The 14,298-nt window shown below is 39.8% G+C and overlaps 1 protein-coding gene across 5 annotated transcripts in view; it reads left to right on the forward strand.

The window, feature by feature from the left end:
* The window catches only part of neb (nebulin), a 67,151-nt gene that overhangs the window by 9,391 nt on the left and 43,462 nt on the right, over window positions 1-14,298 (forward strand). For 4 of the 5 annotated variants that reach the window (XM_084362782.1, XM_084362785.1, XM_084362784.1 and 1 more), the window contains 39 exons: window positions 661-765; window positions 852-959; window positions 1,430-1,546; window positions 2,323-2,424; window positions 2,525-2,632; window positions 2,745-2,849; window positions 2,960-3,058; window positions 3,642-3,746; window positions 3,849-3,956; window positions 4,053-4,166; window positions 4,279-4,476; window positions 4,619-4,726; window positions 4,854-4,952; window positions 5,099-5,203; window positions 5,464-5,571; window positions 5,710-6,021; window positions 6,143-6,349; window positions 6,458-6,562; window positions 6,672-6,779; window positions 6,869-7,180; window positions 7,340-7,546; window positions 7,661-7,765; window positions 7,907-8,014; window positions 8,123-8,434; window positions 8,632-8,838; window positions 8,937-9,041; window positions 9,141-9,248; window positions 9,459-9,770; window positions 9,877-10,083; window positions 10,194-10,298; window positions 10,402-10,509; window positions 10,604-10,915; window positions 11,046-11,252; window positions 11,353-11,457; window positions 12,038-12,145; window positions 12,255-12,566; window positions 12,674-12,877; window positions 13,839-13,943; window positions 14,073-14,180. In XM_084362782.1, coding sequence (XP_084218908.1) covers window positions 661-765; window positions 852-959; window positions 1,430-1,546; window positions 2,323-2,424; window positions 2,525-2,632; window positions 2,745-2,849; window positions 2,960-3,058; window positions 3,642-3,746; window positions 3,849-3,956; window positions 4,053-4,166; window positions 4,279-4,476; window positions 4,619-4,726; window positions 4,854-4,952; window positions 5,099-5,203; window positions 5,464-5,571; window positions 5,710-6,021; window positions 6,143-6,349; window positions 6,458-6,562; window positions 6,672-6,779; window positions 6,869-7,180; window positions 7,340-7,546; window positions 7,661-7,765; window positions 7,907-8,014; window positions 8,123-8,434; window positions 8,632-8,838; window positions 8,937-9,041; window positions 9,141-9,248; window positions 9,459-9,770; window positions 9,877-10,083; window positions 10,194-10,298; window positions 10,402-10,509; window positions 10,604-10,915; window positions 11,046-11,252; window positions 11,353-11,457; window positions 12,038-12,145; window positions 12,255-12,566; window positions 12,674-12,877; window positions 13,839-13,943; window positions 14,073-14,180 — 6,078 coding nt within the window. The remainder of the gene's footprint in view (window positions 1-660; window positions 766-851; window positions 960-1,429; window positions 1,547-2,322; window positions 2,425-2,524; window positions 2,633-2,744; window positions 2,850-2,959; window positions 3,059-3,641; window positions 3,747-3,848; window positions 3,957-4,052; window positions 4,167-4,278; window positions 4,477-4,618; window positions 4,727-4,853; window positions 4,953-5,098; window positions 5,204-5,463; window positions 5,572-5,709; window positions 6,022-6,142; window positions 6,350-6,457; window positions 6,563-6,671; window positions 6,780-6,868; window positions 7,181-7,339; window positions 7,547-7,660; window positions 7,766-7,906; window positions 8,015-8,122; window positions 8,435-8,631; window positions 8,839-8,936; window positions 9,042-9,140; window positions 9,249-9,458; window positions 9,771-9,876; window positions 10,084-10,193; window positions 10,299-10,401; window positions 10,510-10,603; window positions 10,916-11,045; window positions 11,253-11,352; window positions 11,458-12,037; window positions 12,146-12,254; window positions 12,567-12,673; window positions 12,878-13,838; window positions 13,944-14,072; window positions 14,181-14,298) is intronic. The other variant, XM_084362786.1, reaches the window with a different exon arrangement.

Consider the following 14,298-nt stretch of genomic DNA (forward strand, 5'->3'; position numbering starts at 1 on the left):
TAATATTTTACACGTTATCTACATTTTCCAATTTTTACTTTTCCTCAAATATGACCTTTGGGAACTTCCTAGAAATTCCTTGGATATCACAGTACACCACACTTGAATCCAGGGTCATACATTATCTGTGGAGTGTTTGGAGTTTGTTAGGAGAAGGTATCTGTTATTGCCAAACAGAAATCCTCTTAGCTCCTAGTTAGTCAGTTTGACTTTGGAGATAAGATCCCAGACTAACTTCTCTTAAGGGTCAGCTAATATTCTTTCCGCTCAGGACGTGTCTTCACAACACTGATGGGCGTTGGAGACTAATAAACCTCATAATAATAATCCTCATTCCTTCTCAGGAAAATTATAGAGGCTCAAATTGGTCTTTTGCACAGAGAACCTGCATAGAAACAGGCCCACCAGAGACCAACCAACCCTAAGCTATTGCTAGGAATAACCAACCAGCTGCTCTCTGATATAACTGGCCACAGTAAGCTGGAAGGGAGAGGCCAACAATAGGCTGAAGTTGCATGGATTCCAGTCACTCCCAATGCTTTTTTAAACACAATGTGAAGATATCTAACACGATGCTCTGTCATAACACGTTACTCTACAACATGATCTTTCATATGTAAAAAACAACTTCTAATGCTGATTGTTATTTGTTTTCCACAGCTCAAATACAAGGAGGATTATAATAAAAATGTGAAGGGTCAATGGTGCGAGACGCCATACTTCGACGTGGCCACTGCCAGGGTGGCGATGGAAAACCTCAGCAGCGTAAGAGCTTACTACGACATAAGGAGCATTATTTTCAGTGGTATTAGTTTGTCATGTTTCTTACCATTCTTCCTTTCTCTTTTCAGAGAAAATACACGCAAGATTTTGAAGACATCAAAGACCAAATTTATTTCATGCAAACAGACACGCCCGTTTATGACACGAACAAGAAAGCTCGTATTGCTGCCAGTGAGGTAAGTCCACACAAACACACACACAAAAGTATGAGAGTATTTTTATAGGTCCTATCTCATGTGGAAGACACGGCAGCGAGTTGACCCATGTCTCAGAGCAGAGTGTGAGTCAACACACTGAGTCCACTCTGACGCAGGGATCACACTGTTTTGTGCCCACACATCCAATGCATGACTGAGAGATCTACTTTTGGTTCAATCTCACTGCACCAACTGAGTGTGTATTTTCACAATCCAACAGTAAGAATATGTAAGATTGTGTGAAGAGGCTTCTCAGCTACTGTATACCTCATAGCCACCCACACATTCACACACCAGCAAACGTGTGTCATCTTAACAATAAAGACATGCTTTTTTTCCCCACCATGACTGACTGCACCAACGCTATGTTGCATTAGTCAACCATGTGAATAAACCTGACCAACATACTTTGCTTTCTTCTTACTCAAACTACTCTATGTTTATTTCAGGTCCAATACAAGAAGGAATACGAGAAGAATAAAGCGCAGTCTGACTACAACACGCTCCCCGCCACAGAGAATCCTCTCCTCAGACAGCTGAGATATGCTGGCACCATCCTCAGTGATGTAGGTGTAGAAAAAAATTTCTAATCTCTAAAAAATGATGGATGTGATTTTGTGGGAAAACAAATTATGAAACCTTAGTAGCACATTAGTACTCCAACAATCGAGCATTACTTTTCTTCATGACTGTTTCCTGTGCAGACAGAGACATTGCTTGAATGAATTTGACTCTTGTTAGACAGCTAACTTAGAAATGAGGTGACTGATAAATGATTGAGGTGGTTGTGGGTGTTATTTAGAGCGTCTGACATGAAGCTCCTCTATGTGGATTGTCATATTAGTGGCGCTAAATAAAAACCATCTGAAGTCACTTGCAGTGCCCTCTTGTGTACAGTGAGTTTGTTGATGCCTAAAGTGATTTAATTGAATTAAGTTCTTTGCGGTTAGCCAGTGAGTTTGACATCCACTTTGATTTGCTTATTGTAGTTATTAAGTAAGGCACTGGTAAAGAAACAAAGGCGAGCTTTAATAAAATAAGCTGTATTAGAAAGACCAAAACTGGCAGACAGCAAATACCGAAGAGGGGCAAATCAAAGAACTAATGAAGTAAAAAAAAATACAAAAACTAAATAAAGTACAAACCAATAAAGCACTGGGAACACTGGCAAGGACATGGAGGGAACACATGGAGCAAACAGGACTGGAGAACAGTGAACACAGGAGACGCAGGACTGATGTGGGCTGAACTGAACTAAAAAGCCAAACCATGACAAGACTTACTGTATTGATCATAATGTATTTCTTTTCTGTTCATCATTTGTTTTATTTCCTCTTTGCAGAAAGTGTATAAGGCCAACTATGAGAAATCCAGAGGTTTCAGCATCAACTATTGTGACACGCCCAAGTTTCAGATGGACTCCGTACTTAAACAGTTCAATGATGTAAGAAATAATCTATGAGTTAAAAAGTTTTGTTTTATTGTAAACCAATGATATTATTGTTTCATTTTTTGTAACAACAATAATTTCATTCTTTTTTTAGACACATTACAAAGATAAGTATGACAACGAGGTGAAGGGCCATTACATTGGCAGCTATGAAGATCTCTATATGCTTCACTGCCAGAAAGTTGAGGAAATGAAGAGTGAGGTAAACAATTAAGCATTTTCCTTCCAATTTCTCTAAACCAAATCAATTTTGTAAGAATTTATGATGTGCTTTATCACATCTTTCCTCATAATTTGCATATTTTATCTTGCAGCAAATGTACAAATCTGAGTATGAAGACATAAAGACAAGATGCTTCTTCCCTCAAACACTGACGCCTGAATATGAAGCTACGAAGAAGCTTCAGCAGTGTAATGATGTGAGTAGAACTGGCTCATAAAATACTTCTTTGCAGTAAATAAGATTTCTCTTGTTTTGGTATACTTGTGTACTGTGTGTCACAAAACATCTTTGTCTCATGGTTTGCAGAAAGTTTACCGGCAACATCCAGACACAGTGAAATTTACACAAGTGGAGGATTCGCCAGTTATGGTTCAAGCCGCCATCAACGCCAAGCAGCTAAGTGATGTATGTATGACTCCTCTTAGTACTCACACAAAATACATTAGAATCTCATAAACTCCTGTTGGATCAGCATCATTTAAATTCCTTCTTACTGTATATGTGTTCTCATAAATCAATTAAGGTTTATGTAAACATAATCTTTTTGATATCGTCCATTTATTGACTGAAATTGCTACAATCACCAGCTCATGCTTGAGATCAAATTCTCCTAGATATGCAGATCACCTTAAAATGTGCCCTATCATCCACATAGCCCAGCTGTCTTTCTGTGGGCACCATGGAAACTGGAGAGCCATCTCTCTGAAGTATAAATAGCAACAAGCATTCAGTTGGCCCAGAATAAACCCTGTGATCGTGGAGGGGCTGGGGAGGCAGGGAAAGGGACAGTCACTGTGTCTCAGAGAGATACCAGCTAATACACTGCTGCCCTCCAGTGACAGAAAATGATGAATAAATAAATAAACACCTAGATTCCTGGCTCATCTTGATATGTGTACAATGAGTAGTGCCCTGTGAGCAGAAATTCAGAGATACATTTTTCAAAAGTAATAAAACATAATTTTTTTATACTTTGTTCTTATTACAGTTGAACTACAAGGCAAAGTATGAGGACACAAAGACCGACTCTCATCTGCCCCCAGACTATCCCTTCTTCATCCAGTCCAGAGTAAACGCTTTTAACCTCAGTGATGTAAGTACCTGTTTATTTGTAAACACTGTAAACTTGATTTAGAGCAATCATCAACATTTAATTTCTGCCAGCTTCCTGAACGGCATTATTCTCTCTTTGCAGAACTGTTATAAGTATGATTGGGAGAAAACTAAGGCAAAGAAGTTTGAGATCAAGGGCGATGCTATCTCGATCCTCGCTGCCCGTGCTCACACAAACATTGCCAGTGATGTAAGTATGCTACAATATCAGCCTTTTCTATTTCAGTATTTTTCACTTGGTTTTTTATTGATCTGGTAATTGATCACTTTTTGCCCTTCTTTCCAGGTTAAATACAAGAAGGAGTTTGAGAAGAACAAGGGACAGATGGTTGGAGCCCTCAGCATCAATGACGATCCCAAGATCTTGCACTCTGTTCATGTAGCCAAAATCCAGAGTGATGTAAGTCATCAGCTTCCCAAAGGACTAAATTACTTACAATTACCTAAATATTAATTTATTAGAGCTGAGATAAGAGCACTCTTGAAGATTTTTTTTACTGATATCTCTACAGCGTGAATATAAAAAGGACTATGAAAAGATAAAGACCAAGTACCACACACCACTGGATATGATGTCAGTCACCCTGGCCAAGAAATCCCAGGGAATTGCCAGCATGGCAGGGTACAGGAGCATCAGCACCAACTTCTTCCTTCCCCCTGACACCGTGCTGTTGGATTTGGCAAAGAAAGCCAACATCATCCAGAGTAACGTACGTATAGACAGACTTTACAGCATGTTATAGTGGACAATTTGGTTGAAATCATAAAATAAAACTTTACTTGCATGATTATTAGCAGTTTTTATATGTTCAGTGACACCATTTGAATTTGTTTTGTTTTTCTACATCACAGAATGAGTACAAGGCTGACTACAACAACTTCACCAAAGGTACCCCATGGATCCCCTTTGGCTCCATGGATGTGGAAAAGAATAAGAAAGCTGCAGAGATCCTTAATGAGGTATGTGTGCAACAGCATCGAGTCAGTCTCTGACTGACCGACTGACTTCCCCCTGTTTACAAGCATACAGTATGTTATAGTTAGTGGGTTACGTCACATAATGTGTGAATTGACTTGTTTCCTGCAGAAAAAATACAGACAGCACCCAGACACCATCCCCTTCACATCCATTGACGACCACCCCATCATGATGCAGGCCAAAGTCAACCAGCTGCAGAGAAGTGATGTGAGTCTGTCCCTCTCACATTTAATTCTGCAGAAAGAAGTCTTTCAGTGCATTTTTTTCCTAAGATGACTTTTGAGAAGATTGTCTTTATCTTTGATATAAGCACTACACGTGACTTCTGTTGTAATTGCTCTCTTGCCTTACAGCGGTTCTACAAGAGAGGTCTGGAGGAGGTTCATCAGAAGTACTCTCTGCCTCCTGATGTCCCTGAGTTCCTCCAGGCCAAGTGCAATGCCTACAACATCAGCAATGTAAGCCAAAAAAAATGTTTGTGTTGTATAAATCAATTTTTTTTCATAACACAATTTTTAAACTGTACTTTTGGGTACATTCAAATTAATTTGCTCCTAAATGTGATTCTTTATGCTTATAAATATAGCTGAGTATGTGCAGACACAGTATACTGTAGGTGCAAAAGTGTGTATGAGTGTAGCTAAATATGTATTCCATGCCAAACTTATCAGTGTTCGTATCTTTTTTAGTTGCTTACATCTGTAATCTGTCATTTCAGAACTACTACAAACTTGCCTGGCAGGAGAGGATTGCTAAAGGTTATGACATGAAGCCTGATGCCATCTCTGTTGTCGCTGCCAAAGCTGCAAGACATGCTGCCAGTGATGTAAGTTTCCTGAAAGACTGAGCCAACTTCTCAGAGTCATGCTCATTTTAACATGCCCTGCACCAAACACTGCATATGGTCATAAAAAATATTTAAATGATAAATAATTACAGCTGCTATATGCCCTTTAACCTCTAGGTCCAGTATAAGAAGGCTTATGAGAAGGCAAAGGGCCACCATGTTGGATTCCGCAGCCTCCAGGATGATCCTCTGCTGGTTCACTACATGGAGGTGGCTAAGTTGCAGAGTGACAAGAACTACAAGAAGGACTACCACAAGGCCAAGCTGAAGTATCACACCCCAGTGGACATGATGAGTCTTGCTCACGCTAAACATGCCTCAAAAGTGCAGACGTATACTGGCTACAAGCAGCACCACCATAATTACTGTCTTCTGCCTGACTCCATGAGCCTGCACCTTGCTCGCAGCATGAACTACAATGCCAGTGATGTAAGTTTAATTTTCATATCACTGTCTTTTGTGTCACAATGTAGTTGTCTACTTAAAAGGTGGTGTTTCTATAAGGCTGACACTTTGCATTAATTAATCATTTGCCTCTTTTAACTTTCAGTATAACTATAAACTGGATTATGAGAACTCAGTCAAGGGAACTGGCTGGGTCCCCATTGGCTCTCTGGAGGTGGAAAAAGCCAAGACAGCAGCAGCAGCTTTGGATGAGAAGAAATACCGCCAGCACCCTGAGACCCTCAAATTCACCAGTACCATTGACTCCATGAGCATGGAGCTGGCCAAAGCCAATGCCAAAATCATGAATATGGTGAGAGGGAGGAAACTGAATGATGTCTTGATTTCCTCTCATGATTTTATTCCCCAAATTCATTTTTTAGAGTTGGCCTAACCCAGTCTCTTCCTTGTAATTGCACAGAAAGAGTATAAGGCCAGTGGAGAGAAGTTCATGCACACTTACCATCTCCCTCCTGATGTTCCTGAACTGATGCAAGCCAGATACAATGCTGTAAACATCAGCCAGGTTAGTTGTGGATTCTTGTCTGGTATTTTCCAACCTTTGTGCAAATGTGAAATGTATAGAGAATTTGTTATTCTATTTGTAACATATCACCGATGATCATTTTATTTAGAATTACTACACCTACGCTCATCGTCAAGATCTGCTCAAAGGACATCATGTGAAGGAAGATGCCATTCCCATTGTTGCAGCAAAATCTTGCAGAGACATTGCCAGTAATGTAAGTAATGTTCATAATAATAATAACACCACCCAGATGTTACCCAATTCAATAACTCCACTCATCACTAATGTTTTTCTTTTATACAGTACAAGTACAAGTTGGCTTATGAGAAGGCTAAGGGCCACCACGTTGGCTTCCGCAGCCTCCAGGACGATCCCCTGCTGGTTCACTACATGGAGGTGGCTAAGTTGCAGAGTGACAAGAACTACAAGAAGGACTACCACAAGGCCAAGCTGAAGTATCACACCCCAGTGGACATGATGAGCATGGCCCATGCTAAACAGGCTTCTGCTGTTCAGACGTATACTGGTTACAGAAAGATCCCTCACAACTACTTCCTTCTGCCTGACAACTTGCACCTGCAGCAGTGTCGCAGCATGATGGAAATTCAGAGTGATGTATGCTTTCACTTTTCAAATTTATGTTACCACAGTGCAATGCTAGTATTATTGATGCATGTATAAGTAAATGGATTATATACACAGCAGGAAAGCAATATGCAGTGATTAGAAGATAAGATTTGACATAAGAATGTGTTTTACTCTATCTTCCTACAGAATGTCTACAAGTCAGAATACAACAACTTCTCTAAAGGTTTAGGGTGGGTTCCTATTGGTTCTCTGGATGTTGAGAAGGCCAAAACTGCTAAAAATGCACTGGATGAGAGAGGCTACCGCCAGCATCCCAGCTCTTTGAAATTCACAAGCAAGACTGATGCCATGAACATGGTTCTGGCTATGGCCAACACCAAGACAATGGACAAAGTAAGAATGTCTTCTCTTTATAGAAGATGAAATGCACTTAAGAGATGTTCAAATATTTATATCAAACCCTTCCAAGAATTCACAGGTTTTACTGTTTTTCTTCCTTCTCTCTAGGCTGCATACAAAGCTTCTGGAGAGAAGTTCATGCATACCTATAATCTGCCAGCTGACAGCCCGGAGTTCCTTCAGGCTAAATTCAACGCCCAGACTGTTAGCGAGGTTAGAGCATGATATATTAATTGAAAATCATAGTTAGAGGCTGTTTTATCAGCCAAATATGCAAGTCAAAGGAATATGACTTGCCTGCACTGTCTGTGCACAAAATACTGTCCTAACACTTTGCCTCCTATCCTCCTATAGAGTCACTACAAGCACAAGTGGCTGGAAGATATCGCCAAGGGATACGACATGAGGCCTGATGCTATTTCTATCCTGCATGCCAAGCAAGGCAGACATATTGCCAGCAATGTATGTAAATCATGAATTTACCCAACAAACATTGAGTGTATTCAGCATTTTTTTTCTTTGTAACTGAAAGAGTCTCCATCAGGTGCCTTACTTTCCTTTTTCTTGCAGGTCCAATATAAAAAAGATTATGAGAAGGCCAGAGGCCACCACGTTGGTTTCCGCAGCCTCCAGGATGATCCTCTGCTGGTTCACTACATGGAGGTGGCCAGATTACAGAGTGACAAGAACTACAAGAAGGACTACCACAAGGCCAAGCTGAAGTATCACACCCCAGTGGACATGATGAGTGTGGTCCATGCTAAGCAGGCCTCTGCTGTTCAGACGTATACTGGTTACAGAAAGATCCCTCACAGCTACTTCCTTCTGCCTGACAACTTGCACCTACAGCACTGTCGCACCAGCAATACCATATCAAGTGATGTGAGTGGCAGTGACAGTTCTGTCAGTGAATTGTGCCTTTCAATAACAAAGCCATTTTTGAAATGCCACATATAAAAAAACAAACATTTAATCTACATTATGAACCTAATTTACATGTATACAAGAAGTTTGAGGAAGAAATGTCATTCATGTTGACGTCAGAAATAATATGTATCATAACTGTCCACTTTTTTCAGTGTGAATACAAGTCTGACTGGAACAACTGTGTCAGAGGTACTGGATGGGTACCTATTGGCTCTATTGCTGTTGAGACTGCTAAACTTGGCAATGATATTCAGAGTGAGAAGAAGTATCGCACTCATCCATCCAACTTCAAGTTCAGCAAGCTGATGGACTCCATGGACGTGGCTCTGGCTACTGCCAACAACAAGATCATGGACAAGGTGCGGCATGTTCAACTGTATAGTGCAGTGCCACAAAATATAAATAATAATGTTGTTCATCATCTTTCTTTTATTTTTCTGGTGTCTTTTATTTACAGCAAGCATACACTGCAGCTTGGGAGAAGGACAAACTGACAGTCCATGTTATGCCAGATTCTCCTGAGTTTGTCCTGGCCAAGGCTAACGCTCTCAACATGAGCAATGTGAGGCATTAGGTTGCATAATGAAATTTGTTTTATCTTTTTACTAATTTTATTTTATTTCATTTCATTTTTGCTCATATGAATTTATGTCTTTCACAGAAACTTTACAAAGCCGGTCTTGTGGAGATGGCCAATAAGGGCCACAACCTCAGAGCAGATGCCATCCCAATTCTGGCTGCCAAGTCTGGTACCACCATTGCTAGTAATGTAAGTTAGAAATAAATACCTTTACCGAATCAAGATATTTATCCACTATAACCTACCATCCTTTGAAAACAAGTATGTATTTACTGTTACAGTACGAGTACATGTTGGCAAATGAGAAGACCAGAGGCCAGCGTATTGCCCACCATGTAATCCTGAATTTGTTAATCTTTAAATGATAATTAAAGATGCTATATACCCTTTAACCTCTAGGTCAACTACAAGAAGGCTTATGAGAAGGCAAAGGGCCACCACGTTGGCTTCCGCAGCCTCCAGGATGATCCCCTGCTGGTTCACTACATGGAGGTGGCTAAGTTGCAGAGTGACAAGAACTACAAGAAGGACTACCAGAAGGCCAAGCTGAAGTATCACACCCCAGTGGACATGATGAGTGTGGTCCATGCCAAGCATGCTTCTGCTGTTCAGACTATGGCTGGATACAAACAGATCCGGCACAGTAACACCCTCCTCCCGGATGCCATGAACTTCGTGCTGGCTCGCACAATGAATGTCCAGTCTAGTGACGTAAGTTGTTAGAATACATGCTGTGATTTGCTATTATCCATTTACAAAGACAGACGCAAATTGCAGTATGATCCCTTTAATAATGAGGCCTTTCATTTCTTTTCAGTGTGATTACAAGTCTGAGTGGAACAACAGTATCAGAGGTATTGGATGGGTACCTATTGGCTCTCTTGCAGTTGAGACTGCTAAAGTTGGCAGTGATATTCAGAGTGAGAATAAGTATCGCACTCATCCATCCAACTTCAAGTTCAGCAAGCTGATGGACTCCATGGACGTGGCTCTGGCTACTGCCAACAACAAGATCATGGACAAGGTGCAGCATGTTTAACTGTTCTCTAAAGTGCAAGGCCACAAAAAAGTCGTTAATAAACCTGGTCAAGACCACCAATATTCATTTGTTTTTCCTGCTGTCTTTATTTACAGCAAGCATACACTGCAGCTTGGGAAAAGGACAAACTGACAGTCCACATCATGCCAGATGCTCCTGAGATTGTCCTGGCCAAGGCTAACGCTCTCAACATGAGCAATGTAAGGGGAATCCATAAAACTGCAATAGTTAATACTGTCCATGGTTGATGGTGATCAGTTTGTGAATGCCAACACTGTTATCTTACTTTTATGTCTTTTAAAGAAACTTTACAAAGCTGGTCTTGTGGAGATGGCAAAGAAGGGCCACAACCTCAAAGCAGACGCCATCGCAATTCAGGCTGCCAAGTCCGGTACCACCATTGCCAGTGATGTAAGTTGTTACAAACTGAATGAAATCTGCCAAAATTCATATTATAAAACAGGACAGTCTTTGTTTATGACAAAGTATGTGTTTGTTGTTACAGTACAAGTACAAGTTGGCTTATGAGAAGGCCAGAGGCCACCATGTCGGCTTCCGCAGCATCCAGGACGATCCTCTGCTTGTCCACTACATGGAGTTGGCCAGATTGCAGAGTGACAAGAATTACAAGAAGGACTACCACAAGGCCAAACTGAAGTATCACTCCCCAGTTGACATGATAAGTGTGGTCCATGCCAAGCATGCTTCTGCTGTTCAGACTATGGCTGGATACAAGCAGAGAACCTCCCACTACACTGTCCTGCCTGATGCCATGAACCTGCAACTAGCTCGGAACATGCAGTTCATTGCCAGTGATGTATGTAGAAAGTCTGATTTAATCACCTTGAGATTCACATTATTAAACATTTTTTAAGTTTTACAATAATGTCACCAATGGCTGTGCTGCATTGTGAGGGAATGCCATTTCTGTTGATATTCTCCCTCAGAACCAGTACAAGAGTGACTATGAAAGCTTCGTCAAAGGATTAGGATGGGTTCCTATTGGATCATTGGATGTTGAGAAAGCCAAAACAGCTGGCCGGATCCTCAGTGAGTCCCAGTACCGTCAACCTCCTAGCAACTTCAAATTCACCAAGGATATGCACTCCATGGATCTGACACTGGCCACTGCCAATAATCAGATTATGGATAAGGTACTGGATAGGATTTCTTGTTAAAATAACATAAATATCTCTTCTCTAACATTTACGTATGTCTAGATATCAAACCAACACCTACATTTTGTTTTTTCAGCAATCCTACACCAAAGCCTGGGAGAAAGACAAGACTACGATCCACATCATGCCTGATGCAATGGACATTGTCCTCGCCAGAGGAAACAAGAAGAACGTCAGTGAGGTACAGTCTGATACAGTGTGACATTTCCACACAGATCTGTCCTGATTTGTAATAAAAATAAAACGTAAGTCCCATGATACAGAAATGTATTGCTGCCATGCCAGAAAAAAGAAAAAAATTCATTGGTGTGGCTTGGTTATTGTTTGGTATTGTTATTAGTTGTTATAACATGACATGGTTATTGTTAAAAAACAAGATACTTCATGTTGTAACAAGATATATTCATGTTATATATTATCAAGTTATAGATGAAATGTTTCATTTTTTAACAATAAGTTATTACATTATAATTAGAAAACCTTTTGTTTATAACAAGATAAATAGTGTATTGTTATAACAAGAAAGGTTTGTTGTTATAATGTGATAAGTTTGTATGTTTATATGTTATAGCATAATACTGATCCATTTTTATTTTCCTGGCCTGGCAGCAATAGGCTGTTGTACCATGGTAACTACAACACAGATAGTATGGATTTTGACAGACAGGAAGAGAACAACATTACATTACTAGTTGGTAGCATATTCATTTGAAAGTAGACATGCTTTCCTCTATAAAAATGTATATTCTCTCTCTCTTCAGAAACTGTACAAATTGGACAATGAGCTGTCCAAGAAGAAGGGTCACCATCTTCGTGGTGATGCCATTTCTGTCCAGGCTGCCAAAGCCTCCGCTGCTATTGCTAGTGATGTAAGTATCTGTATAGTTATTGTGATACTGTGCTATCTACTGTATATATAATTTCATGTTTACCCTAACCAGAGTTTGGTTACTATAACTCTCACATTTGCTTTTTCAGTACAAGTACCATACAGGATACCGTAAGCAGGTCGGCCACCACATCGGTGCTCGCTGCCTCCAGGACGACCCTCTGCTCATGCTGGCTCTGAACTCAGCCAAGATTGCCAGTGATGCCCTGTACAAGAAGGACTTCATGAAGTCCAAGACCAAGTTCCACCTGCCAGTGGACATGATTTCCTTTGAACTGGCCAAGAAGAACCAGATTCAGGTCAACCACGCCAACTACATCACCCGCCTCCACAACTGGACCTGCCTGCCAGACTCCAATGATGTCCGTCAGGCCAGACATGCATATGACCTCCAGAGTGATGTGAGTATGAATCCTTGAATTTATACTATGGAAAGTTATAATGTTTACAAATGTATATTTTAACTTTTTGAACATTTGTCACCATAACAAACTCTTTTTCTGTCCAGGCTGTTTACAAGGAGGACTACAAGATGCTGCAGGGTGTTGGATGGGTGCCTATAGGTTCACTGGATGTTGAGAGGACAAGGACAGCTGGTGACATCCTGAGTGAACATAAGTATCGTCAGCACCCAAGCAACTTCAAATTTAAAATGACCACAGAAGACATGCCCATGGCTTTGGCCAAGGACAACGCTCGGGTTATGAACAAGGTAATTCTTTTGCAGTTACTGCCCAAACATTATATTGTGTTTTATATTTATGCTGCTTCTTGTGTTTTAACTAAGACTAACACATAACAAAACCAGCTTTAAGCATAGAGTAACTGATTTAGATTTTTAGCTCCAAGTACATTTTATATTTTTTAATTCATTTATTTAAAAATGACAAATGTTTCAATATTTTTAATTTCATTTTTTCCAAATAACAATAATAAAGTAATTTTTTATCAAATAAAATTTAACCCTGCAATTTACTTGAAACAAGCTATTAAATAGAAGAGTAATTTTAATTCGAAAGTATTTCAAATCCTGTGTCCAATTATTTTTTTAACATTCAAGTTAATGTAATGTGCAACAGACAAGCATTTCTATTCATTCAAATTTATTTCATACCCCCATTATCTCCTAAATTGTTCTATTGTGTTCAAAGGAAGTGACACTGTCTCTCTGGCCCTCTGTGAAAGATATAGTCCCATCATCTCCATAAAACAATAGTACATGTTCACAGTGATAATAGTTTTTTTGTTTTATATGTAGCATTAAAGGACTAAATACATGTAGAATGATGAATACACTCAACTTAATTTGTGTTGTCTCTTGCACATAAAGTGAAAGGTTCCATGATCAATGCACACAACAACAGTGGTAAGGACAACCTGGTTTTGGGCTTAAAGAAAAAGCAACCTGAGGATGACCCTTTCATGATACCCTGAGGGCTTTATGATACATTTTAGTTATCCATTCACTATAATTTGGACCCATATTGAAAGTGTACCAAACTCAGAAAAAGTTACAGCCTACTCTGGCGAAAACCTTCTTTGCTTGACCATGTTCAGCATAATACATCACATTCAGGACTGTCAGTATTGATTTAATTATTAATGCATGCCAATAAAATCTTCTTCTAAATTTTTTTTGCACGAAAGCTAAACAAAACAAATTGCCTTTGCAGCAAGCTTACACTGAAGCCTGGGAAAAAGACAAGACTACCATTCATGTCATGCCTGATGCCATGGATATTCTACTGGCCAAAGCAAACAAAGTCAACTACAGTTTGGTGAGTACCTCTCAGACATTCTCAAAAAAGTTAAGTTGTCATAGCTTTTGAAAAAAACATACGTCATAATACAGCACCATTTTTCAGAAGATGCTTGAAGGTTTTTTTGTTTGTGTTGATTTTACACAGAAATCGTACAGGCAGGCTAATGAAGACGCCAAGAAGAAGGGATACGACCTGCGTAATGATGCCATTTCCATTATTGCAGCCAGGGCTTCCAGGGATATTGCCAGCGACGTAAGAGAATTCAATTTTTACTCATTAAAATTAACAAAAATAATATTTATTCAATATATTTGAAAAGCATGTCATGAAGCCTTGATATCATTTTATTATTATTTCAGCAGTGTATCTT

This window comes from Pagrus pagrus, assembly GCF_965226575.1.
Source record: "Pagrus pagrus genome assembly, chromosome: 9".
Classification (NCBI taxonomy): Eukaryota; Metazoa; Chordata; class Actinopteri; order Spariformes; family Sparidae; genus Pagrus; species Pagrus pagrus.